The sequence below is a fragment of the Siphateles boraxobius genome, unplaced genomic scaffold, assembly GCF_051911475.1.
Source record: "Siphateles boraxobius isolate OS27281-9 unplaced genomic scaffold, OSU_SipBor_1 56, whole genome shotgun sequence".
Classification (NCBI taxonomy): Eukaryota; Metazoa; Chordata; class Actinopteri; order Cypriniformes; family Leuciscidae; genus Siphateles; species Siphateles boraxobius.
In genome coordinates this window covers 3,205,148-3,233,005 of record NW_027509182.1, presented here as the reverse complement: position 1 = coordinate 3,233,005, position 27,858 = coordinate 3,205,148, and the positions used below count along the sequence as shown (strand labels likewise).

At 37.0% G+C, this 27,858-nt stretch overlaps 1 protein-coding gene across 19 annotated transcripts in view; it reads left to right on the top strand.

The window, feature by feature from the left end:
* Window positions 1-27,858, top strand: part of acaca (acetyl-CoA carboxylase alpha) — an 84,268-nt gene that overhangs the window by 35,603 nt on the left and 20,807 nt on the right. For 2 of the 19 annotated variants that reach the window (XM_077206435.1, XM_077206429.1), the window contains exons 20-44: window positions 3,766-3,954; window positions 4,044-4,144; window positions 4,360-4,448; window positions 5,675-5,799; window positions 5,950-6,177; window positions 7,317-7,406; window positions 7,503-7,621; window positions 9,462-9,485; window positions 10,115-10,216; window positions 11,829-11,972; window positions 14,835-14,937; window positions 15,098-15,205; window positions 15,305-15,361; window positions 15,672-15,716; window positions 16,630-16,671; window positions 17,909-18,124; window positions 19,416-19,571; window positions 19,651-19,875; window positions 20,620-20,667; window positions 23,887-24,042; window positions 25,094-25,240; window positions 25,509-25,778; window positions 25,881-25,978; window positions 26,414-26,534; window positions 27,116-27,226. In XM_077206435.1, coding sequence (XP_077062550.1) covers window positions 3,766-3,954; window positions 4,044-4,144; window positions 4,360-4,448; window positions 5,675-5,799; window positions 5,950-6,177; window positions 7,317-7,406; window positions 7,503-7,621; window positions 9,462-9,485; window positions 10,115-10,216; window positions 11,829-11,972; window positions 14,835-14,937; window positions 15,098-15,205; window positions 15,305-15,361; window positions 15,672-15,716; window positions 16,630-16,671; window positions 17,909-18,124; window positions 19,416-19,571; window positions 19,651-19,875; window positions 20,620-20,667; window positions 23,887-24,042; window positions 25,094-25,240; window positions 25,509-25,778; window positions 25,881-25,978; window positions 26,414-26,534; window positions 27,116-27,226 — 3,114 coding nt within the window. The remainder of the gene's footprint in view (window positions 1-3,765; window positions 3,955-4,043; window positions 4,145-4,359; window positions 4,449-5,674; window positions 5,800-5,949; window positions 6,178-7,316; window positions 7,407-7,502; window positions 7,622-9,461; window positions 9,486-10,114; window positions 10,217-11,828; window positions 11,973-14,834; window positions 14,938-15,097; window positions 15,206-15,304; window positions 15,362-15,671; window positions 15,717-16,629; window positions 16,672-17,908; window positions 18,125-19,415; window positions 19,572-19,650; window positions 19,876-20,619; window positions 20,668-23,886; window positions 24,043-25,093; window positions 25,241-25,508; window positions 25,779-25,880; window positions 25,979-26,413; window positions 26,535-27,115; window positions 27,227-27,858) is intronic. The other 17 variants (XM_077206442.1, XM_077206433.1, XM_077206439.1 and 14 more) reach the window with 10 other exon arrangements.

Genomic DNA, 27,858 nt, shown 5'->3' with positions numbered 1-27,858 from the left:
CGTTGTGTCGGCTCTCGGAAATTCAACGGCATCCAGAGTGGTGAGCCTTATTACAAATCCTCCGGAAAATGAGAAGTATGCAGCACTCAAAGCCCACCTGTTGAAAACATTTGAACTATCGGACACTGAGAGAGCCAGCAGGCTTTTCTCACTTCAAGGACTGAGTGACAGCAAACCGTCCGAGCTCATGGAACGTATGCTGAATCTTTTGGGCGAGCACAGACCCGATTTTCTATTCATCCAGCTTTTCCTGCGTCAGTTACCTTCCCAAGTGAGATCTGCATTAGCCAACACCACAATCACTGACTGTGGGAGACTGGCTGAGGAGGCTGATAAATTTTTCCTGGCGAGTCATGGACATTGTGCGGCCACGTTTTTTCCCGCGCACATCGTTTCGGTGACGAGGGACGATTCCACACTCATCACTGCAACCACTTCTCGTCGGCACCACGCTCCTGTGTGACATCTCCTCAGGTAGTCCTCGCCCAGTCGTTCCCTCAGGATGGAGACAACGAGTTTTTGATGCTATGCATGGTCTCTCCCACCCAGGTTCGAAAGCGTCACAGAGACTGGTTGCAGCAAAGTTTGTTTGGCATGGCATCAAGAAGGATGTTAGGGACTGGGCTAACACCTGTGTTGAGTGCCAACGGGCCAAAGTACACCGCCACACTAAAGCCCCGTTAGAGTCTTTCCCGGTTCCTGAGAGGCGTTTTGACCATGTAAACGTGGACCTGGTCGGTCCTCTGCCCTCCTCTCACGGTTTCACATATCTGTTAACCATGGTTGACAGGACCACCCGCTGGCCTGAGGCTGTACCACTGACGTCAGTGGCGTCCGTCGAGGTTAGGGATGGGCATTCGATAAAATTTTCTTAGTCGATCATCGGGAGAATTAACGATTGACTATCGATTAATCATTAATATTTTTATATTCAAATTCATTATTTATTTAACTTTTTATAAATTAAAAATGCAATGAAAATACAAAAATACAGCGTGTTTTTCCTCGATTAGATCTTTATTACAAGATGATCAACTTGTGGCAGTAAAGCTGGACGTTCGGTTAGGCTAAACTTGAAGATATATGTGCTGCGGTCCTCGAAAGCAACGGAACCTGCAGCTGCGAGTTGGCGTTCTTAAACTGAGACCCTTGTTTGTTCCAAAATAAAAAAAAAAATCATGTTAAACAATAACTTAACCAAAAACATAATAATACTTAGATCTGACAGGTTTTGTCAAAGTGTAACTCAAAACTATCCAAGAACGGAGTCGAGAAAGAGGGTGAGAGAGATTAGCCTACCTATTGTAACAATCAATTAGGCTAGGCTACTTAACAAAGCCTCATAAAAAATAACTAGTAACTCACATACAACTTCTACACCAGTCTACTGATTTTTTTGAGAAAGATAAGCATGTTGATGACATGATCTGGGGTCAGACGCAACCGCAACCTGACCGTCAAGCCTCGCTTACACTTTCGCCTGGCTCTGCAGCGCGAGTCTCCGCAGACTGCGAACACCGAATACCGCAATGACGTCATTTTTGCCGCGCTCACCTTCGCGCTCATGTGGACGCGTCGAGTGTAAACAAGGCTTCAGACCAGCCGCTGAAAACACCCGCTCTGAGGGGACTGACGTTGCCGGGATGCACATGTACCTCCGCGCTAACTTGACCAGCCCGGGGAACACGTTCACTTTCCAGACACACTATGCAACGCAGCAGCATTAGTTTAATGATAATCGATAACAAATTAACGTGATCGACGAAATTCTTAATGATCAATAATCGATCATCGATTAATCATGCCCATCCCTAGTCGAGATGACACGGGCATTTTTTGGCACCTGGGTTGCCCGTTTCGGCACCCTTTCGGATATATCCTCTGACCGAGGCGCGCAGTTGACGTCTGAGCTGTGGGACGCTGTCGCACAGAGCCTCGGAGTGGAACTCCACCGCACGACCGCGTATCATCCGCAGGCTAACGGACTCTGTGAACGTTTTCATAGATCGATGAAGGCTGCCCTGCGTGCCAGCCTCAAAGACAGCAACTGGGTCGACAAGCTCCCGTGGGTGATGCTGGGCATCAGGACTGCGCCAAAGGAGGACCTTCAGTCCTCATCCGCGGAGCTTGTTTATGGAAAGCCGTTGCGGGTACCAGGGGATTTTGTCCCTAGAACCACGGTTCCCTGGTCTGCTACTCTCCAGCGGTCTACTCTACTGGACAATGCGAGGCTTTTCGCAACTTTCCCTACTTCCTGTCACGGCCTCCCTCAGTCGCACATCCCCGCTGGTCTTCAGACGGCTGACTATGTTTTCATTCGCCATGATGCCCACAGGGGACCGCTACGCCCGCCCTACGAGGGCCCATTCCGGGTACTGGAGACGGGGGAGAAACATTTTGTGCTGGACTGGGGCGGCAAACCGGAGCGACTCTCCATTGACCGCCCCTAAACCAGCTCACTTGGACATAGCTAGGCCTATTGACCTGGCTCAGCCCCCACGACGCGGACGGCCTCCTGCTCTGCCCCCGACCCTTGCTCCCCTCCCTCCCAAGCCTCCTACACTCCATGCCCCACACCCGTGTTATGAAGGGACACAGGTTGCAGTGGGGTCCCCTCGACCTCCGGCACAGCACAGCCGTTGTGGCCGGCTGATACGCCCACGCCCCCCGTTGACTGTTTGGTTCTTCTTCTGATATGGTGAATTCTGGGGGGACGTGCGTAGTGAATGTCAGATACATAATTCACCTTTGTTGTCAAGCGTAGTACCACACTGTTGGTTGTAAACGTAGGACTTTGTTCTCCATGACTGTTCAGGGATCGCGGTCCCTTTAAATGCTCTGAATGCATGCTCACGTGGGACGCTTGTCAGCGCCATTTGCTTCTTGTGCGTTTGCGTTCTATAAATAAATGACATGCGCATTCGTGTGCTCAAAGTGAGAAGTTGTCTCTTGCAATTTCCAGAAATGCTTAGTTTTTTTTTTATAGCTTATTATAATGCTTATTTTGGCTTATTGTAAATCAGTAAGTTACCTTGAGGCCCCATTGAAGTTTAGTGAAGAACCACTGCTTTGAATTCATTTTTTGTTGCTCATATACTTATGATATTAGAGGGCACCAACATTATAAGTTTTTTTTTTTAAATTTATTTATTAACTATATATTTAATAATGTTAATATAATATATATATATATATACACATGATGATAACTTATATGTAGTATATAAATACATTTAAACAAATTAATAAATGATCTTAATGTTGATGGTTAAAAAGCAAACTAATATTGTTAAGCAGCTATTTTATTATTATTATTATTACGGCAATAGATGCTATTTACACTAAGTGAAAACGATTAATATATCTCTACACTATTGCTACTGTTGACAATCCAGCGTCTTCCATAATTTTGTCTGTCCCACCAGACGTCAGTGGGCGGAGTTAGTGTAAATATTCTCTGCCAACAAGGTGAGCTATTTGCACTTTGTGTAAATAGACGCTCTCTAGTATTATTATTACCACTAATATCTTTAAAATGGATGATTTAAGAATGTCATTATTATAACATTTAATGTCATTATTACAACAATTAATGTCTTGTATTGCATTAGATATCACAAAATGTCATACTGCAATAACTATAATCAAATTATTCTAGACTATTTCTCAGAGATGACTTTAAATTTAATAGCGGGCAATTTGTGTCACTTTGCCAGACCAGGTTTGTTGTAAATTGGTATTAAGATTTGCATATGTGTGTTTTAGCTGAAGGAATGGGTGGAGCTTCTGATGAAGACTCTGAGGGACCCCTCTCTGCCCCTTCTGGAGCTTCAGGACATCATGACGAGTGTTTCAGGCCGGATCCCTCCAGCCGTAGAGAAGGCCATCAAGAAAGAAATGGCTCAATATGCCAGCAACATCACTTCTGTCCTCTGCCAGTTTCCCAGCCAGCAGGTGCGGCTTGTGGACCTTTGAATTCATGTCTATCTGAAGCTATAAAACTGCGACCATTGCTTATAAATTTGGTCAAATTTTCATCTCAGATTGCCAATATACTGGACAGTCATGCTGCCACATTGAACAGGAAGTCAGAGAGAGAGGTCTTCTTCATGAACACTCAGAGCATTGTACAGCTGGTTCAGAAGTTAGTGCTTCATTCGAACAACCTCCACATGTACTTAAACCACTGATCTATATAAATGACTGGATTAGTAATATGGCCGTTGGAACTCTTCCGGTGGCTTCACTGCCTGCTGGAAGTTTAGAACGCAATGAACTATCCAGTCATTTAATAGATCAGTGACTTAAACACGATCACAAACACAGGTTAACTGGCCTTCATGTCTGTTGTGCACCTAGGTACCGCAGTGGCATCAGAGGTCATATGAAGGCAGTGGTGATGGACCTCCTCAGGCAGTATTTAAGAGTGGAAGTTCAGTTTCAGCATGGTAAGACTGCATATTATTGCCCGGTTTCACAGACAAGGCTTAAGCCTAGTCCAAGGCTAAACTGGATGTTTGAGCTGTCTTAACTGAAAGCAGCTTGCACTGACATATCTCAAAGGGATAGTTCACCCAAAAATGAAAATCCTTTCATTAATTATCCACCCTCATTTCATTCCAAACCCTTAAGACTTTCGTTCATCTTCGGAAGGATATAAATATCTTTTTGATGAAATCTGAGAGCTTTCTGTCCCTCCAAAGACAGTCCACACAACTAACACTTTGACTCATCAAAACGTTCATAATAAGTTCGTAAAAGAGTTGTTTAGTCCAAATTTTCGAAAGAGACTCAATGATGAACAGATTAATTTAGGCTTTTATTCACATATAAACATTCATCAACTCACAAATCAGTCGTGGTAAACGAAAGCTCAAGCATGTTCTCTTGACATGCGAGAACCAATGAGGTTCATTCTCATGTGTTAGGCAGCATGTTTGAGCTTCATCAAGAACCAATGAGGTTGATTCTTGTGCGTTGAGCTTCTGTTTATGTTCGCTGATCAATGTTTAAATGTGATTTAAAAGCCTAAATTCAATCTGTTCATCATATAAAGCAATCAAGTCTCTTCAGAAAAGTTGAACTAAACAGTTTAATACATATGGATTTGTTTTAGGATCTCTTTATAAACTTTATGAAGCGTCAAAGTGGTAGTTGCGTGGATCAGCAGGTGAACGAAAGTCTTACGGGTTTGGAACGACATGAGGGTAAAAAATTTATGATTTTTGATAATGTCAGTGCCACTGTTTTGTCTCAAGATGAACGTCAGTATTGCGCTTTTCTAAGGCATGTTTATAAAAGCTACTTAAATATCCTAATTTAACTAAGGCCTAATCCTGGCTGTGAAATCAGACCAGTATGGCTGTAAATGCCATAATTGGATGTTGCCTTATTTTATCAAGTGACCACTTGATGGCACTGTAACATTATAATCCGTTCTTGTGTATTAAAGTATTTAATAAATGGCAATAGAAAATAATAGAAACAAAAGATCCTAAATATGAATAATGAGGAGGAAAAAAACAATAGAATACATAATAATAAGATTAGAAAATGTTTATTTAATAAATAGTTGCTTTTTCTATTCTTTCCATAAATTTACTGTTTAATTGATAATGAATTGCATTAATTAATTTATTATTCATTTGTGTATATGTGTGTGTATTACTGTCAGGTCACTATGACAAGTGTGTATTTGCACTCCGAGAGGAAAACAAAGGGGACATGTCCAATGTGCTCAACTACATATTCTCTCATGCAAAAGTCACAAAGAAGAACTCTCTGGTCACCATGTTGATTGTGAGTACATAGTCACATCAATCATTCGTAAGGCCAACTTGTGTATTGTGAGACATAATACCAGTCGAGATATAATAAAAGCATGTTTATGTTATCTGTGACTCCAGTCCACTCATGATTCAAATGTTTGTCCCTAACTTCTCTCTGTAGGATCAGCTGTGTGGACGAGACCCCACTCTGACGGACGAGCTCATGGCCATCCTCACAGAACTCACACAGCTCAGCAAGACCACGAATGCCAAGGTGGCACTGCGGGCACGGCAGGTTCTCATCGCTTCCCACCTTCCCTCATACGAGCTGCGACACAATCAGGTGGAATCCATCTTCCTGTCCGCCATTGACATGTATGGACATCAGTTCTGCATTGAGAACCTGCAGGTAGGACATGCTGGATGAATGTGATTGACAGATCTGTAGTGCTATCTGCTGAACAGTGTTTTGCCACAACTATGATTGTCAAATGTTGAAGGTTAAGGAAAAATTCAGAATTAAAATCGAAGTGGCTTCACTTTAGTTCATTTATAAATTCTAATTTAACTGGCCATGCTCACAGGATGTTGAATAGGAATTAGAAGGGCATTGATAGGAAATTAGGAAGTTGGAATTTTTGTAAGCTAATTATTTATTCCCTGATATGTAGAATTATTTTTTTCTCAAACGATTAGATATATGAGATATATCGAATACATTAACACAGCAGTCAAAACACTTAACATTTTACCATATTGTTATATTATAATTATATAAAATAAACAAGCCATTTAGATACTTTAATACAGTTTTAGAGCTGAAACTATTAGTTTCTATATACATAACATCTAATATATAGCATTAGTTCCTATTTCCTAAGTATTAATTGATAATTAATTATGGACCTCATTGTTCATTGTTAAATTGATTTAGCTAGTTTCACTACAGCTCAGTTTTTTTGTTTTTTAAGAAAATATTTTTATTCAGCAAGGATGCATTAAATTGATCAAATCTGGCAGTAAAGTATTTTGCATTGTTAAAACAAACAACAACAACAAAATACATGCTGTTCACTTGGACCTTCTATTCAAAAAATAATCCTGAGGGTAAAAAACATATCATAGTTTCCACAAAAATATTAAGCAGCACAACTGTTTTCAAATAATGTTATTTGAGCTCCAAATCAGCATATTATAATTTTTATCTGAAGGCTGCTGAAAAGTCATAAATTACATTTTAAAAGGGTTAAAAGTTATTAAAATGGTTATATTTAGTTATTTTAAATTGTAACAATATTTTACAATATTACTGTTTTGCGGTATTTTTTCGATCAAATAAATGCAGCCTTGGTGAGCATAAGAGACTTCATTTAGATAACAATTTTTTTTTTTGCCGATTTAATGTTTTGAACGGTAGTGTATATTTGGAGTTTCATTTGATTCCTTTACTGGCACAGAAATTACACACTTTACCTTTAAGTTCTAAAATTTTGCTTCAGAACATTGTGTATTGTCAAATTATTGATGCCTTTCTTGATTTTTCTCTAGAAACTGATCCTGTCAGAGACGTCCATCTTTGACGTACTGCCAAATTTCTTTTACCACAGTAATCAGGTGGTACGGATGGCTGCTCTAGAGGTAAGACTGTCATTTCCCATTTATTTATCCAAGAAACGGACTGTTTATTTTTGTCTTTATAAGATGTCGAACATGGTTCCCACTCTCTTTCTTTAGGTGTATGTTCGTAGAGCTTACATCGCTTATGAACTCAACAGTGTCCAGCACCGACAGCTGAAAGACAACACCTGCATCGTGGAGTTCCAGTTCATGCTGCCTTCATCCCACCCAAACAGGTACCTCAAAATGTAACGCAGCCCTCCTTTTCACTCCTCTCACACCCCCTCGCTTGGACTGTGGAGGAGCATGTCAAAGAACAATGAAAGACACGGGCAATTGGGGCGAAAGTGTGTTTGAATTCTATGCATCAGCATATCTGTGTAAATAAAAACTACTGGTTGGTTGTGACACAGATTCTCCTCCACTGTACCACAATTCACTTCCCATTTCACCCTTAAAATGCTCTACCTGTGCACAATCTATGCCACTGATTTACTGTCTGCCATGATCAGGAGGTTTGTATGGAGTAAGAGTAGAAAAGCATTATTTAGTGACAGGGTCTGAATCACAGGGCCCAAAAAAGTCGGTCTTTAAGGTGTCTCTCATCTGTGCTGGCCACATCCGTGTGTTTCAGGTGACACCGATCTATTGCAATCCAAAGAATGCCACCAATAGGACATGCTCAGAGATTGTGCTGATTGGCTGTCTAACAGATCGCTCTTTTTGCACTTGCATTTTCATTCTCTGCTGATTTATGCTTGGGAACTAATTCAGTCTCCTCAGATGCATGTTATGCAATTTTGTGTTTCTTGCTTATTCAGTTTATCCATTTAGTCCTATTTTATTTAGTCCTTTTTTTCCCCCAGCTGTCATTGCTGCTTTGCCTGTGATTTGTGTAAAATGAATTGCTTATGCATTGTACTGTTAAAGTACATGAATGAAATTTTAGCTGCATTTACTGCAGTGTTTTAAGAGCTGAATTGTTGCATGTGAAGGAGGGGCAGTTATATGTGAAGTGTGTGGCTTGCTTTAGATTTGAAGTGTTGTGAATGAATCTTCATTTTAATCCCCTAAAATAAAAATAATGAAAAAAATATATATATTTCACTCGGTGGATGCATGATATTGATATTCTGGCCGATACGCCGATGTTTATTTTGGTGTTATGTCTAGACACTGAAAAAATGGCTGACATTAAAATGCTGTAATATTTTGTGTAATAAAAAAAAAAAGGTTTTATATAGCTGAAATTAAGTCTATATTCATTTTTTAAACGGTGTTATTAAATTATTAGCGTTTTCAAAAAAATAAAACGGTTGAGAACAATGATGAGGATGTTTGAATTTCGACATAATTTTAAAGTTGAGACTTTGCTCCATATAAAAAGTAACAAAGCACAACGCTTTTTGTGATTTTTGGATGGCGCTACAAATGTTTAGTGAAGTTTTGTTCACACTGCGCAACAACAGAAAACAGAACAGACAAAGATTTTAGATTTAAGAAACCTTATCAATGCAGAGAAATTAATTTTCATTACTAAAATACTTTAAAATGTTTTTGTTTTAAAAATAACATGTAGTACAGTTATTTTATACAGTACAGTTAATTTAAATGGTACAGTAATGAGAACAGTGGGAAATGTGCTTAATTAAAATTTAAGAAAAAAATTCACAAAGTAAAAAGTTAAAGCTCCTAAAACAGGCTACATTTTTCTTTACACAAATTCCATTTGGGGTTAAATGCGACCTGGATGTGTTCTTAATAGATTTCATAAGATTTACAATGTATTTAAATAAACTAAATCAGTCAGTTATGCATTTATGCAGTGACCACATCCAAATAATCATTGAAGACTCATTTGAGATACTTGTATAATATAATTAAACTTTGTGTAAATGCAACAGAATAGTCTATGAGCCACTTCTCATTGGCAGCAGGCTGAGAGTCCAAGTTAATATCGTATGGAAAGCAGAAACTGTCAGTTATGTGAAAGGCCACACACTTCTGATCTCTGACTGACCCCTCCAATTGATGCCTGACACTAACCAACCAGTAATCAATGTTGTTTGATTGCAGAGGGAACATCCCCACTCTAAACAGGTATAGTACACATTCTTTCTTCCCTAAACCAAAGTGTAGACTCTGAAAATAGAGTAGAAAAGCAGGATGGTTAAACACATACATTTTAAATGTAGTATGTATTATGTGCTTTGAAGTAATACTAAATAAGTATGCTATTCCGAACATAAAACAAGTGTAAACACATATGTATTTGAATTCATATTTTAAGACATAATCTAACCTGAAATGAAACACATTCGACATGGATTGAATCACACCTTCTGCGTGTCTCTTGGCATTTTGAATCAACCGATTGCAGTTATTTTGTGTGCAAGTTTGTTTTAATGAAAACAGCCCTCCAACAGCACTTTTATTCTGTTGATCTCAGTAAATACAAACTAATTTGCATGGCTTATTGCACTACTCTAAACATGTGTGTGTGTGTGATTACATTCAATGTCGTTTGTTATAGCGCATGCAAATAGGGATACTCCCATTATATTTTAAAAGAAATGAAATTGTTTAGACCTCATACTGGGTTTGAATTAACTGCATAATAGTGGGATTAAATATTCCATGTGTATGTGATTGTTTGTGTACGTTCTTGCTCTGTCTGTTAATGTGTGCTCACAAGTTTCAAAATGTGACTGTCATCGTTGTCCTCCCAGGAAACTGTCTGCCCCACTACAGGACTACAAACAGCCAGATAACACAGCTAACGCTAGTGCCGCCACAGGGGCTTCTAGTGACTCTGCTGAGAGTGAGGCCAGGTAGTGCAGGACAGTGTTCACTACAGAGAGGGTTTAATCGGGCAAAAGGAATCTATACACTGGGTTTTTTTGTTTTGTTTTTTATGAAATCTTGGTGTAAATCTTTTTAATTAGTCTTTAAATAAGGGGTTGCTGTCCATACTAACATTTAATCAGGAGACTTGTCACATTCTGAGGTTTATTAAGTTATGACAATTTATGGTAGATGTGCTGATTTAGCTTATAATTATGGGTCTTATTAAAGGAATGTTCTGGACTAAATACAACTTAAAATCAATAGCACTTGTTCCCTCAGTTTGTAAAAACTGGAAAAATGCATTAATAATAATGCATTTGCAATGGAAGTCAGGGTAAAGTGTACAGCACCACAAAATGACTTTTAAACAATGTAGACAGCTTTACAGCTTGAATATCAAAAGTTTTTTGCAGAATAATTTATGAAAGCTCTTTAACAAAAAAATAATTTTGCATTTCTGCTTTTAAACCTTCTGGGGGTTTTTTGACGCTGATGACCCCCAGTTATAAAGATCCTCAAGGACACTTTGCCTAAAATATAAAGGATGCTGTATATTGTCACCTACAGGATAAAAATCCATTTATACTGTGTGTGAAAAATCTTTATTATATAAATATTAAGTTATTATATTTTCTATGATCGTAAACAGCTAAAATATTAACTGGAAAATATTATATTATATATATATATATACACATATATATATATATATATATATATATATATATATATATATATATATATATATATATATATATATGTGTGTGTGTATATATATATATATATATATGTGTGTGTATATATATGTGTATATATATATATATGTGTGTGTGTATGTATGTTCTCTTGTTTTAGTTAAATCATAGACATGACTTAATTTTTGTCATGTGTGAGGATCTATAGTAATAGGTCTGTCAATAAAATTAAATCTTCACAGTTAATCACTCAATTTCTGATTTAAGAGAGAAACATGAAAATAAATTATAAAATTATCAAATGTGGTGGGTATTAAAAAATAATCATTATAAACATATTTCATTAATTTCTTGTTAAATTTTAAATTTCACAACTCTAAACAATTATTTTATACATTTTTCACAGACCCCAGTTTGGAAAGCTGTGATTGGTCAACAAGCCCTCTAGACTTCTATTGTAAATAAGTAACAATAAACCAATAAATCTTTTTCTTTTGTTTTTACAAATGGAGGGATGACCCAAAATTATGATAATTAACAGCAGGCCATATATAGGTTGTATTTAACCTGGAATATTCTTAACTAACCGCGAATTTAAATGAATAAATGAATGAGGATGCATGAATTCACCCATTCAGTGAAGTTTCAGTCATACTTATATTTCCTTTTACATCTGGTTTAATTGCCTCCTGACAACTGGCCCTTTCTATAATGTTCAGCTCTTACACGTTCAGCTTGTGATGAGGTGATGCTGTTCCTATTCACACCTCTGATCTAGGCTGATGTGTGATGGTGATGATCTGTTCTTTCTCCTGGCCTGATCTACCACATTTTTCAGAGGTTGTGTGTATGCAGTTGGGTTAATTACAGGTCCTTGTGTGTGTGTGTGTTGTGCTCTCAGAATGTCTTTCTCCTCTAACCTGAACCACTATGGCATGGTTCATGTGGCCAGTGTTAGTGATGTACTCCTGGACACCTCCTTCACTCCACCCTGTCAGCGTATGGGCGCCATGGTTTCCTTCCGCTCCTTCCAGGAGTTCAGCAGGTTAGTGTATGTTACGGTTTAATAAAGGTAACATTAACTATAAATGGACTCTTGCTTATTAAATGCCCCTGATCTTAATCTGCACAATTCATCATAATGATTAAAAGTTGAACCCAACAACTTTTGCAAATTATTTTAAGAGTGGGACCCATTCATGCTGACATATTGAGATCACATGACAAGCAAAATACTACTCACTTTATTTTTGTTACCCTCCTATTACTATGCATTTTCATACAGGAAATAAATATATCAAAGGTGACAAGTAGACCTGAAAATATGGTATTTTTGGTATCTGTAACAGGAAACTTTTTGCGTGATATTTCATCCACACCAGTATGTGTCAGTATAAAGTCTAACACCCTGTCATTTCGTGACATAAAAACTTCAAACAACAAAAAAACAAATGATCTTCCATCGAAATGCAATGAAATTCACCTGTAACATTGCAAATTAGGGCTCAGATTTTCACTACTCAATTTTTGTGGCCAAATATATTTCATGATAATGGTATTATCGTGATATCTATTTGTCAAATTCATTCATGATATCTATTTGTCAAATTCATTCAAATTAATTTATTCAGTCAAATTCGTTTTTAATTTTATTTTGGGTTTTCTCTTTTATGGTTAAGAAATCACACTCAAAATCCAAGTGAAGGGAAACGGAAAAAATAGTTTTTAACCAAAACTGTACAAAAATCCAAGTGTAGGGAGATGGAAAAAAGAGTTTTTAACCAAAACTGTACAAAAAGAGTACAAAAGAATTTACTGTTGTCTTCAATCCAAAACAAACTCCTGCTGTTTATGATGGGTGGCAACCAGCATTAAGATGCTGTACCGCCACCTATGTTGGAATGTTAAATGCACATTACTTCTGCTGGATTATTTGCGATATTTTCTTATTTTTAGTATTAACATGTCAATAATTCCTTTTTTGTTTGTTTTTTGTAAACATCATCCTATTAGAAACTCATCAAATCCCAGATAAAATCAAGATCCCCAAACATTGTCAAACTGTGTTCACTCAAAAATACATTTAAATCTGTAATGTTATTTTGTGTTCATAAGTAGAATTAAAATTGTGATTAGCTACTATTTTGAAGTGTTGTGCGTTGAGAATAGAAGTGAAGGGTAAACGAGATGGATTAAGGTCGCTACTCCTATCTCATGTGCTTTATTGCTGCTTATTACACGTCCCTGTGAAATACTTGATTCTGATTGGTCAATCGCGCCATCCAGCGGTATGTTATTCCCCGATAACAACCGGTAAATCTGATAACACACACTCAAAAAAAATAAGCTGTTGAACGAACTTAATTAAATTAAGGAAAGCTTTTCCACGAAAATGTATTAGATTTTTCCAACAAAATCTAATTTGTTTGAAATTATTTGTTGTAATCTTGTTGTATGAACTTAAATTAATTTAGTCATTCCTGCTAGATAAAGTTTTGTCAGGTTGACTATATTTCATTTTTCATTTTTTAGGACTGCCTAAAAACGCCAACATTATAATTTTGGCTAATTTGACTCTACAGTTATTTCCAATGATAGGAACTACTAGTGTTCAGTTTAATTAAAACCACTTTTTTACAGAGTAATATTGAATATTACTTATGCATGTCTGCAAATCAGGTTTAATGCATGTTTAGAATATAATGAGCACCCACAGCCCTAAACTAAACACAGTCATCTCTCTTCTGCATAATGGTAACCACAAAATTCAAAAACATTACAGAAAGTCTTCTAAGTTTCTAACATTACTGAATATTAAACATTAACATTAACTAACAACATCTTTCCATTTACAGAAAAACACATAAAATAACACTTTAATCCCTAAATTTACCCTCCTAATGCAGTCCCTTGCAAAGCATGCTGGGAACTACAGATCCACTGCCCAGTTAGCTGTCAACAAAAATGATTCATGTAGTTTTCTCACAAATTAAGTAAGTAAACTTCAGTTTTAAATATATTAGGTTGATTGAACACAATTAAATTAAGTTGTGACAAAATATTAAACAATTGTGTTACTCTTGCTTATTTTAATGAATTAAATTTAACAAGAGGCAAAAGTAAATTTTTTGAGTGCAGGCTTATCCGGGTAACTGAAGTTGGCGCAATATGTTTGCTAGGAAAGTTTTTTCTTGGTTGAAGTTTTGCGTTTGGTGAGCTAATAAACTATTAGAGCTCAAATTAATAATTTTGTACAATTATTTATTTATTTCATCCGGGTATTGCGGATTCGCTCTCTTGTTTCATGCATGCGCAGCTGCGGCCATTTTGTGACGATTCTTTTGTACACTGTAATTTATTATAAGATAACAAACCGGTACAATTATAAAACCATTTAATTTCAAATTAATATCTCTTATCCACATAATTATTTATGTGATTTAAAAACCATGTAATAAGTGGTATGACTGTACAGTATCCCGTATAAATGTATGTCTTTAAATCTGCGGCTTGCTAGCAACTGCTTTCTCCATGGAAGCTTTGCGTTTAATGTGCTAATAAAATATTTAGAAATATTTATTCAAAATGTTTAATGTCTGGTTATTTACTGTGGCACGTAGCTTTGTAATAAGCAGGATAATGTACATCCACCTGGTTGTTATCACAGAAAAAAAACCTCAGGCTGATGCAAGACCCCTTCTCGTCGGGGTCCTGATCACCCTCTCGGAGTTTATTCTGCGGAAACAACCGCGCTGGATGTACATTATCCCCTTCCTTACAGAAGAACTCCTAACAGACACCACACTTTACATATTATGAATTTTGTTTCATGATGTCTTTAAAAAGAAGTTTTCTAAAAATGTACCTAAATGTGGTGCTTGAGTGTCTAATGTGACTGTTATGATAGGAACATTAAGGATGTGTTGAGCTGTTTCTCTGACTCACCCCCCTGTACGCCAACCTTTCCTGAGGGGGGCAACCCTGTCCTATATGGAGAGGAGGACAACAAGGTGAAACTTTCACCCTCTGAACCTGTAATAAAATAACACAAACAAACAAATATTAAAAGATAAAAATAGTTTGAGTATATTAAATAGTTGTATTGAGATTTGCCTTTTTTTGGGGGGGGATCAAAGTTTTCTATACCTAGTTTTGTTTGTTTTATTGTAGAGTATTCAAGATGAGCCAATTCATATCCTTAACGTGGCCATAAAGACGGACAGCGACATTGATGACGATGGGCTGGCGGCCATGTTCCGTGAGTTTACCCAGTCTAAGGTAAAACGTTCTGTTCTGTAAGGGTTGATTGGGTTGAGTTAAAATTAAAGTTGTTTTCTCTACTCTCAGCAAATTATTTCTCATTCATTTCTACCACAGAAATCTCTGCTATTTGAGCACGGCATCCGAAGACTTACTTTCCTGGTTGCTCAGAAGGTATGCTTTAAAAATGCCATTTAAGCATGTTCCCGCTCTCTCACTCAATCAAATTTTAACTAAATCTGTAGTCAGCTAATTGTTAATTTAAATAACTGTAATTCATAGTAACTGATCTCAAGTCTGGTACACCCACTGCATGTGTGTGTGTGTGTGTGTGTGTGTGTGTGTGTGTGTGTGTGTGTGTGTGTGTGTGTGTGTGTGTGTGTGTGTGTGTGTGTGTGTGTGTGTGTGTTTATGTTTGTGTGTGTGTGTGTGTGTGTGTGTGTGTGTCTCTTTTTCCCTGTGCTCTTGACGCCGTTATTAACAGGATTTCAGGAAGCAAGTCAACTGTGAGGTGGACCAGAGGTTCCATGTAAGTAGTTGTGGAATGTTTGAGACCTTTTGAGCTGCTTCTCTGTCTGCTCTCTAAATAGCTACCTTCTTAGGAGACATCTTAACCAAAATGGAACCTCACAAGTGACTGAACTGAAATGCAACAAAAAGAACTTTCACTCATGCAGGTCACACCAGTTGCACTACTTTTTATTTTAAAGCGCATGAGAGTCTTGGCTTTAGTTTTCAGTTGATTCTAGTAGAGACATTAGCATGTTGCTAAGCTAATGATTCAGAACTCATATAGCCCTATTAATACTAAAATATGTGGCACACATAGTTCATTTTTAATTAGACTGAGTATTTCTCAGTTGAATTAGATTTACAGTATATGTGATCAACATTTCTTGGTTATGTTTACTGTCATGGATGTTAGCATGTTGCTAAGCTAATGACCCAATACACTTAAGTATAAAAAATTGGGCTGTCATTTGATTTAAATAATTCAAAGATTAATTAATTGCATGATGCTGATTAAATAAATCAAATTAATCACAAATAATCTCATATATCAATGTTTGAGCCCCGACATGGATATGGTGAAGACGACATTATTTGGAGTAAATCAGTGAATCAAAATTACAAAAAGTGACTGAATTTGTAAGTCAGTATTATTTGTTTTTCTTTTCAGAAAAATTAACAAGTTAACTTTTTTTATTAATTAAATATTTTTAGAAGTAATTATTATTTTTAATTAACATTTTGACTCCTAGGTTTTGGAACAGAGCCATTATAAATGGTCTCTTAATTAAATTGCTTACACTGTTAAGTCTTTGAAATGTGCAAATTGTACCTGTTTTTGTTCTTTAGATTCTTAACATTCTTAACAAGTGTATTCACTACAGCCATTTAGTGTTATTTCACTGTTAATGTTTAATGTCTTTATTTCACAGAGAGAATTCCCCAAATTCTTTACTTTCCGGGCTCGAGACAAGGTGAGTTGTTTTACACAAGACTATCAATGACAGACACAAAAGACTGTAACGATTTTAAATGTAATCGTTCATTAAATTCATCAGCAGCTTTATGTTTAGGTGGGAAAATACAAAGGGAAAATGAGGAGGAGGAAAAAAAACTGTTATATTCCTCCATTCCTTGTCTTTGCTGTTCAAGTAACTCCATCATGATCAATGGCGTTTCCCTCGCTTCCTTCAGCCCTGATAGTTTGCTAAAATGGTTCCAGCAAAGCTCATTACATTAATGAACTTTTTAATTATTTGTCTCATTTGAGAGGGATGACATCCATTAGCAGCTGTGATTACCTACATTTACTAAATCTAGCTTGCTATTATAGCTCACGGGCACTTTCTGCTCCTGTAGACTCACTTTCTCTAAATTTAAAACGAGCAATTTCATTCCGTTCATATTTTCTATTTTATTAAATCTTTTTATATATATATTTTTATTTTATTGTTCATGTGGTGTTATTGAATGCAGATGTATGTGCAAATAAGAAGTGACCAATGTTTATTTATTTTTTTTTGGCATCACGCATTTGTAGAAATAACATTTTTGTCTTTCATTGGATGGAAACATGGTTTAGTTAAACTTTGTTTTTGCATTTAATTTTTAATATACTAGCAGCTGCCAAAGGAATTGTGAAAGATATTAGGTCTCATTCACTAATCATTTTTTGTGGATTATTCATATGTATATGCACAGGGGAACTTTTCACAAAAATATTCTAATGATATTATAATTTCTGAATTTCTTTTGAATTGAGCCATTCTAAATGAGTGACTCCGTACCTGAGGCTAATCATTTGCATAAAATGCATCTTAACCAGCTCCATAATAAGACCTTTTCACATAGCCTTTTCTTTACAACCTTTATTCACTCTTAGCAAACATACAATGCTCTCAGGTGTTCCCACATTTTTTGTAAATTTAGAATCTGTAAATTTTAGTGTGAAATTTATTGATAAATCATGATTTGTTTGTGAAAACTGTTGCACACAGATTTCACACACACATTTGTTAGTAATGTATTTGGTTACAGCTTTATTGTTCTTTTGATCACTCCGAGCACTTTTTCAGTGCTTTTTGTATTTATTTTTTTTAAACCTATTTATACCTATTTATAAAGTGAAGTTCATTTTAATAGATGATTAGCCAAGCTTTATTTTTGTCTCAAACAGAAGCTTTTACCAATTTTGTCAATCCCTTTTTTCAGTTTGTGGAAGACCGTATCTACAGGCACTTGGAACCCGCATTGGCTTTCCAGCTGGAGCTCAACCGTATGCGTAACTTTGCACTGACGGCGATCCCCTGTGCCAACCACAAAATGCACCTGTACTTGGGAGCCGCCCGCGTGGAGGTGGGCACCGAGGTCACTGATTACCGCTTCTTTGTACGGGCCATCATCCGCCACTCGGACTTGGTCACCAAGGTAGGAGCATCACTCTAGTAATAAACATGGTTAGGCATGTGACGCTTTGGCTTTTCACACTGCGCTTAAACCTGGGTTATCGTCTTTCTAAACCCTGCTTTTAACCCTGGGTAAAGAAACGATTCACACTTGTAATTTAGGAGCGGGATAAGAATTTGAGGTATTAATCCTGCATTGTAGTGCCAAATGTTATCTAATTGGGCCGATAAAAATTAACACTAAAAATTAACATCTATCAGCTGATACCGATATGGTGCCCGATATATCATGCATCCCTAGTTAGAATGTTATGACTAGATGCTTAGCCATTTGTGTGCTTCATTTTCACATGCTTTTGACTTTCACGGAAACATATGTTGTATAAAAAGTAGGGCTGTGTTTCAGAAAAATGGCAAATTGTGAAAGAAAACGCAACAATGTAAGTAATGAAGCATTTCATTTTTACCTTTTTATAGTCGAAAAAGTCCATTCAGTATAAACTTGATAGAACAGTCGGCAATATCTAATATGAGCATGCGCAATGCTAGAGCTTTTATGTAAACATGTCTCGCGCTGCAGTCATCCAATCCATAGTTTCGTGACGCGAGAACTTCCGACTTTAGCAGAAGGTCTGGACTCCATAGCAGCTTTCATTGGCCAAAGGCCGTCTGACTGACATGTAAAGGAACCTATCACAGTTTGTTTTGTTCTGCGTCATGTTTAGGGTTGTGAAAATTTTACGTCAGTGTCTCTACAATAACGGACTTGTGTAAACTCTTGGATGTATTTTAAAGAGTCTATGCTGCAAAAGCATTTAGGTGATCCTGAATTTAATTTTAGCTCATTGTCACAGATGTAAACACAACAGAGTTCTTCTTCCATGAGGGGGTATGGCGTCAACGACATTTGTTTCTAGGCGGACTGTTAAATAACGCGACACATGCATCTCCCGGACATCCTGTAGAATTAAACCAATCAGATGACGATTGTGCAAATCCAGAAATGTTTCCAGTTAAGTGTGCCATATGCATCAGACATTCAGCCAGTGGTCTATGTTGCATGACATCTGAGGCTGAGACAATCCAATAAATGACATGGCAAATATGCAAGTAAAAATTTTAACCCAGGGTTTAGGAATCTAAAGGTGTGAAACGCCAGCTTATGAATACCAAGGATTAGTTGTTCTCCCCGTGTATATTATGAGCAACGTGAAGCAAGATAACCCAGGATTTTGTTTACCGGGGGTTTAGAATGACCCAGGGTTAACTTTTCAAGTGTGAAAAGCCCCCGTGTGTGGTTCTCTGCTGTGTAGGAAGCATCGTTTGAGTACCTACACAACGAGGCAGAACGTTTGCTGCTGGAGGCCATGGATGAGCTGGAGGTGGCCTTCAACAACACCACAGTGCGCACAGACTGCAACCACATCTTCCTCAACTTCGTTCCAACCGTTATCATGGACCCTTCTAAGGTTTCAATGACTTTCAATGGATTTTTGTTTTAGGAAGGTACATATTTCCATGAGTTTTGACCCTTTGTGTTCTCATCAGATTGAGGAATCCGTGCGCTCTATGGTCATGCGCTACGGCAGTCGTCTGTGGAAACTCCGCGTGCTCCAAGCTGAGCTGAAGATCAACATCCGACTGACGCCCACTGGCAAGCAGATCCCCATCCGCCTCTTCCTGACCAATGAGAGTGGCTACTACCTGGACATCAGCCTGTACAAGGAGGTCACAGACTCCCGTACAGGACAGGTGGGGCACAAAGACCGACAGGTGGGGCTCACGTGTCTCTCATTAAAACACACACACACACATACATACACATACATCTCAAACTGAACTACAGTATTATGCCTTTGTCATCCTTCATTGTTTGTTAGTCATTGTTAATTTTCTGTCGATGGTAAATTCACTATCAGTTTGGACTGTTTTTTACATTTTAGAATAATAGTGAAGTCAAAGCTATGAAATAATAAAATTTGTAGTGAATGTTGAAAAATGTTTGATATGTTTTACCTTCTTCAGATTCGACACAGTTTATTATTCATACGTAGAAACAATTTATATATATTTGCTGCAAAGCTAATTTCAAGCATTTAAGAATATATACAAATGTTTTATGATACTTATAATTGATCAAAAATAATATGAAAATTACACTACTATTCAAACGTTTGGATTCGGTAAGATTTTATTAAAAAGTCTCTTGCATTTGTTTGATCAATAATACAGTAAAAACAGTAATATTGTGAAATATTATTACAATTCAAAATAAGTTATATTTTAATATATCATTTACTCCTTTGATAGATAATTTTCAGCAACCAGTACTCCTATCTTTAAATCAATCTAATATGTTCATTTTAGTGCTCAAGAAACATTTCTAATTATTATTAAAGGCACAGTATGTAAGTTTCGCCAGTAGAGGTCGCTTTTTCAAAACAATAACAAAGGCGTAGCTTGTTGACGCCGTCAATGAGTGTGGAATCATAGGAGGTGTCGTCTTTACCTCCACAGCTGATGGCAAGCAATCCGACAGGACTCAGGCAGAAATCATGTTCATGGGTGAGCTAATGTATTAAAGTTTTACTTCTGTTATTGTGGTATTAAGCAGGGCGGGGCGAGATTTTACGTTGCTGTTTTATTATTGCCTATATGTGCCGCAGTCAGCTGTTCTCGCTCCTTTCGTTTTGTTGTTTATTTTGACTAAAGATACATTTATTGTCCGCCTCCTTCCCTGAACTTGAACTTTGTTACAGTTACGTTTGACTTATCACTTATATTCATGTAATTTTATTTCATTTTAATAAAACAGCCGCAAGTGCTGAATTGCTACTCATACAGGTCAGTTTATCTGACAAATTAAAATTGTGTCAAAACTAGGGCTGGGTACCGAGTTCGGTACTTTTTAGGTACCGACCGAATTGCCTCGATACTACAGAGTATCGAAACATGTCTTGTTTTTCGGTACCAAATTTCGGTACCTAAGTGGTTAATCTCGTCAAAGTCAGTGAAACAATAAACATGCAGCATAATTGGCTGTGGCGCAAAAACACTAGTTTACGCGGCTGCCCAGAGACGTGCCTTGTCGCGCGTGTGTGTGAGTGTGAGTGTGAGTGTGAGTGTGAGTGTGAGTGTGAGTGTGAGAGTGTGAGTGTGAGTGTGAGTGTGAGTGTGAGTGTGAGTGTGAGTGTGTGAGTGTGTGAGTGTGTGAGTGTGTGAGTGTGTGAGTGTGTGAGTGTGTGAGTGTGTGAGTGTGTGAGTGTGTGAGTGTGTGAGTGTGTGAGTGTGTGAGTGTGTGAGTGTGTGAGTGTGTGAGTGTGAGTGTGAGTGTGAGTGTGAGTGTGAGTGTGAGTGTGAGTGTGAGTGTGTGTGAGAGAGAGAAAAAGCGTCCCAACCCAGATAGATAGAAAATATGTGGAAATGATCAAAAGTGTCCCTATGTACCCAACTCGATGCCAGAAGCACGCGGTGCAATATTTTCGACAAGATAATTGCTGCCAAGACTGGCAATACGGTAAATCTGATAAGGTATTAAAAGCGCACAGAATACACTTGAGAGTAGAAAGTTTATCCGCCTCGACTACAAGAACTGGAGCGCGTCACATATGAACCGAAACTTAATGTATAGGATACTTGCCTCAAAGACATGAGAAATAGTCCTATATACGGTCAAAATATGTTTACTTTAAACAAAACAATTAGAAAGAAATAGTTTGATTATCTAATCCATAAAAGCGCGCGCACGTTCACTACTGCAGGAATGACGAGTCAGCATCGTAAATTCGCAATAATCATCTTTGCAGCCATCACACTTAGTAAACACTTGTTCATTAATAAACAATTAAAATATCTTCTTGCTATTGTTTCCCGACACATCCATAATCATTAGGCTACTTTTGCCAGTGCTTTGCGGCAAGCTTCATGTGTGCTGAGCGCGAGGCATATATCCCGCACCCCAGTAGCCTATATTTAATTCAATTCACATTTATTTGTATAGCATTTTTCACAATACATATCGTTTCAAAGCAGCTTTACAGAAAATGCATGTCTAAATTACAATTTAGAGTGATCTGTTATCAGAGGTGATTGTGTGTAATGGATTTTAATAAATTTTCATTCAGTTTCATTGTTAAACAATGCATTAAGTTAAGGCAGAAACAATGAGCTCATTGAAGTAAAGAATACATGTTGTTAAATGATTAGGGAACATAGAAAACTTTAGCATTGGTGCTTTTTTTACAGACTCAAAATATGAGTGTAAAAAAGTCAACAAACTGAAAAATAAAAGTTTATTTTTTTAGGTAATGTTATATTGATAAAATTGGTATCGGAAAAAAGTATCGTTTAGGAACCGGTATCGAAGTCAAGGTATCGGTATCGAAAATGTTGTCGCGATACCCAGCCCTAGTCAAAACAATCATACTAAATGCGATCGATTGTGTTGAAAGTTATGTTAACACTCTGTGCGTTAACTTCGATGGCTGGTATGAGACACTTGTTGTACACTGCAGAAAGCTAGATCGATATTAGAATATCATATTATTAATTAAAGGTGGACTACTTGTTGCTAAACTGGATGCAATTAATTTTAAAGTATATTGTATGATAGAGAAAATTATGCATTACAGTTTCTACAAATAAAGCTTGTTCTGATTTTGCTATGTAACCACCTGACAAAATATTGTCTCTGAGGCATGGTACAACATGTTACTCGCGGTAAATCATTACAGGACTTTTAAACAAGATGACCAACCGCGTTGAGCTAAATAACAATGGTTAGTTTTCTGTCGATAAAAGTGTCCAAACAGTTGCTCACCTGACTAATAAAACACAAACCTTGGAAGACGCTTTAATATACTATAATGAAGTAAAACCAGAAATCAAGGATAGCGTGGATATGATGTCATTGACAAGCGATGCAATGACACGGGCCGTTACACTGGTTAAAATAGCTGATTTCTCCATATTTAAACATTGTTGGAAACATTTGGAATAATGTAAGTACACAAGTCAACAAAATATATAACATTGTTTTAGATGTTTTTGGATATTTTAATCCAAAATCATACATATTGTGCCTTTAATTTTGAAAACCAGTTGTGCTGCTTGATATTTTTGAGGAAACGTGATACTCATTTATTTTTATTTTTTTCACGATTCTTTGATTTAATAGAAAATTGAAATAATTTGTAATATTATAAAGGTCTGTCACTTTTAATCAGTTAAATCCATCGTTACTGAATAAAAGTATTAATTTATCAAAAAACGCACTGTCCCCAAACTTTGAAACAGTATTGTATGTTTTTATAATATTAAAGATAATTATATTGCACATCTTGATTATTTATTTTTTGTATATTTATTAATTTATTATTTATGAGAAAAATGTATTCAGTCATGTGACCAAACATATGACTGGCACTGTACAATCTGCCATTGTAGTAAGGCAGAAGTTACACACTAGTTTCACTAATATCATTCTTTAAAATATTGCCGTTCAGTGATTTGCCATTATGCTTGTTCACAGTTTGGTTTCATTTGTCAGTGATGTTACTTTTCTGTCTGAATGTTTAAAAAGATTTTATTTGATTTTTTTATGTTTGCTAATCACCTTTAGTCATTGTTACATCAACTGTCCGTCTTTTTTGTTTCCATCATTGGGCAACTGTTATCTGTTTGTCTATATGCGGGGATATATTTATATTATTTTTATGGTTAATTGTCTTACTTTAACTCTGCCTGACTGGCTGACCGTTTCTCGCCCTCCATCTCTCTCCTCAGATCATGTTCCAGGCATATGGAGATAAGCAGGGTCCTCTTCACGGCATGCTCATCAACACACCCTACGTCACTAAAGACCTCCTGCAGTCCAAACGCTTTCAGGCCCAGAGCCTCGGCACCACATACGTCTACGACTTCCCAGAGATGTTCCGTCAGGTATCGTCCACATCGCTGAAAGACAGTAGTCTATTGATGGCATATATTTAAGAAGCTCGAGATTTGATTTGAATTCAATTCAGGGCATCACAATGCAATTACAAAATGCTTAATGCATCTGTACATCTCAATATGTCAACAACAGTTGACCAATCATTAGGGTGGAAATATTTTGCCATAAATCATGCAGCCAATCTAAAAGTCTGTGTCTGTGTCTGTGTCTGTGTCTGTGTCTGTGTCTGTGTGTGTGTCTGTGTCTGTGTCTGTGTGTGTTGCTCTTCAAAGGTTTGGGATCTGTGAGATTTCTATTATTTTTAAAAGCCTCTTCTGCTCACCAAGGCTGACTTTATTTGATTAAAAATACAAAACACCCCCAGTAATATTGTGAAATATTATTACAATTTAAAATAACTATTTTCTATTTGAATGTAATTTAATCCTGTGATCAAAGCTGAATTTTCAGCATCATTACTCCAGTCTTCAGTGTCACATGATCCTTCAGAAATCATTATAATATCCTCATTTGCTGCTCAAGAAATGGTTATAATTATTGTCAATGTTGAAAATGGTTCAGAATTCTTTGATGAATAGAAAGTTCAAAAGAACAGCATTTATCTGAAATCGAAAGCTCAGAAGTTAAAGGACACCGTAGTTCAGACAGTTCAGAAATAAAAGAAATCAATACTTTTATTCAGTAAGGATGCATTAAATTGATCAGAAGTTACAGTAAAGACATTTATAATGTTACAAAAAATTCTATTTCAAATAAATGAAATAGTACTGTCATCAAAGAATCCTGAAAACAAATTGTGCACAACTGTTTTCAAAATTGATAATTGTTTACGAATAAATTCTGAAATCTGAGAAAGTATTGCATTGCACCTGTAAATTAATATTTTCTGTCATGTTTTTAATTTTTTTTTTGTAAAGAGCACTTACATATTTGATTAAATATTAAATATATGAACATAAATATTTATTGTAATTTCATAACTTCTTACTGTAAATATTTCTGAGTGATTAGTTTGTTATGCTGTCCATTTTTCTCTAGTCTCTAAGGAAGTTATGGCAGTCCATGGATGCACACGCCAATTTACCCAAGTGTCCTCTTCCATCGGAATTGCTCACCTTCACTGAGCTGGTTCTCGATTCTCAAGGTCAGCTGGTGCAGATGAACCGCCTACCAGGAGGAAATGAGGTTAGATTACACCATGTTAATGATACTGGCTAACTGGAAACATTTTTTCCTTATCCTAAACACAACAACTATGCACTTCACAACTTAATCTTAATTTTCGTTGTCTTGCTCATTTTCAACAAATCATCACATGCAGTACACTTTGCACACTGTAGGGGGCCCCTTTGCTTCTTAAATGTGTGTGTGTGGCTCTGCAAGCATTTATTTTAAATGAATTTATTTGATCACAACTTGCTTAACAAGATCCTTCAATTGTCTGATTCACTAGATTGGCATGGTAGCATGGCGGATGACTATCCGAACCCCTGAGTACCCGGCCGGCCGTGAGATTATCGTGATCAGCAATGACATCACACATAAGATAGGCTCCTTCGGGCCACAGGAGGATGTTCTGTTCCTGCAGGCTTCAGAAATGGCTCGGGAAAGCGGCATTCCGCGAATCTATATCGCTGCCAACAGCGGAGCCCGGATCGGCCTGGCAGAGGAGATCAGACACATGTTCCATGTAGCCTGGCAGGATCCGGCGGACCCATACAAGGTCTGGAGTGGCTGCCGGGGAAGGGATCAGCGATCATTAATGTAGTGATTATCTTTTGGATGTGTGTCATAATATAATCACTGTTTTTCTGTTGATTCACAGGGCTTTAAGTACCTGTACCTCACACCTCAGGACTATAAGAAGGTGTCTGCTCTGAACTCAGTCCAATGTGAACATGTGGAAGATGAGGGTGAATCCAGGTGAATTACTACTTATCCCATAAACAGTTGTTTAGCTCAACTTTTTTAAAAAATAAATAATTGTAGGTTTCATTTTCGCAAAAAAAAAGTACTTTATTCTGCACCAAAAAAATATAGTTTCGCCTTAGCAATTTACACCCTGTGTCTTATCCATTGGAAGGATCGTTAGTTATATAAAAATGTAAAAAATCGTACATTCTTCTGCCATTTAAAAATAAGTTTCTTTCCTACTTCCCATTAATTCAACATTACTGGCATGCTCAGTTGCTGAACACAGGATAGGAATTGTTACTTCTTTTATATGTGATATTAGAAGTCATTTTTGCTGTTTAGTTTCAATAAGGGGTTGAACTGGGAGGAAGTTGTGAGTTGTGACATTTTTCTGTCATTGATAAAGGTAAATTCTCCTCTAATGGAACCTGTGTGTCTTTGCAGGTATAAGATCACTGATATCATTGGTAAAGAGGAGGGGTTGGGTGTGGAGAACTTGAGAGGTTCTGGCATGATCGCAGGTGAATCATCCCTGGCGTATGAGGAAATTATCACCATGAACCTGGTATGCTGACAGAACAAACACACTTGTTACAAACCAATGCAAATATTTGGCAAAACATTTGGAAAAGTTCCACCTTTGAATACAATGTTTAGGAAAGCAATACTGTTCAAAATGTTGGGGTCAGCACTTTAACTTTTGATACATTTAATTAGAAAAAAAATAATAATAATAATTTAAAGACATTTACAATGTAACAAAAAAATTCTTTTAAACTTTCTATATGTCAAAGAATCTGAAAAATATGTATCACTGTTTCCACAAAAATATTAAGCACCACAACTGTTTTCAACATTTCTGAAGGATCATTTAATAATAAAGACTGGAGTAATGACTGGTAAAAAGTTAGCTTTGCCATCACCAGCATGTGTTAAAATAAAAATCGGTATTTTTAAATAATATCCCAGTTATTGTAATAATATTCAACAATATAACTGTTTTTACTGTATTTGTCAAAAAACTGCAGCCTTGGAGAGCATATGAGACTTCTTTCATAAAATTACAAACTTACCAACCCCAAACTTTTGAACGGTACGGTATATGATAAAGTGTTTCTGAGCCTCTGTGTCTTCGGTGGTCGTCAGGTCACATGCAGGGCCATTGGAATCGGCGCATACCTGGTGAGACTGGGCCAAAGAACCATACAGGTGGAAAACTCTCACATCATCCTGACTGGAGCTGGAGCTCTTAATAAGGTCAGCAGCCGCACATAAACGTGTTTTGTATTTTGTGGTTTAAAAATAGAATCCACCACTTGCCAACTTGTGCCTCCTCAAAGCAGTTTTTTTTTTTTTTTTTGCCTAGTCTGCTTTGTATATTTTCAAAGGTCTTCTCTGTTTAGTTGCTGCTATGAAAAATGGCATTTGTGCATAAATTATCTATTCATTCAGCTGATAAGGGCACTTTAATTGGCCTCTATTTTAATTGTGTGAAGTAATTTGATTGGGCCGAGACATGAATGGTGACAGGTTAGTGTGAACTCTAAAAGCCTGGTGTGCGATCAACTATGACCCAAATAAATGAATCCCTAATTCATGCAATTACCACGACTGCATTACAATATGACTTTTATGAATCAGCCAGTTTCTTATTTTACTGGTGACAGGGATTGGTTGTGGTTGGCTGTGTGTTCAAGCATGTGTTAAAGGAACAGTTCACCCAAAAATGTAAATTATTTCATCGTTTATTCACGCCTCATGTTATTCCAAACCCATGACTTTATTCCATAAAACACAAAAGGGCAAAATTTGTATGTGTGTAGTGTGTACTGGTCATTTTCTTACCATGCAATTACTATGCAATTGTCTGCATTTAGCGTCTAGTGATT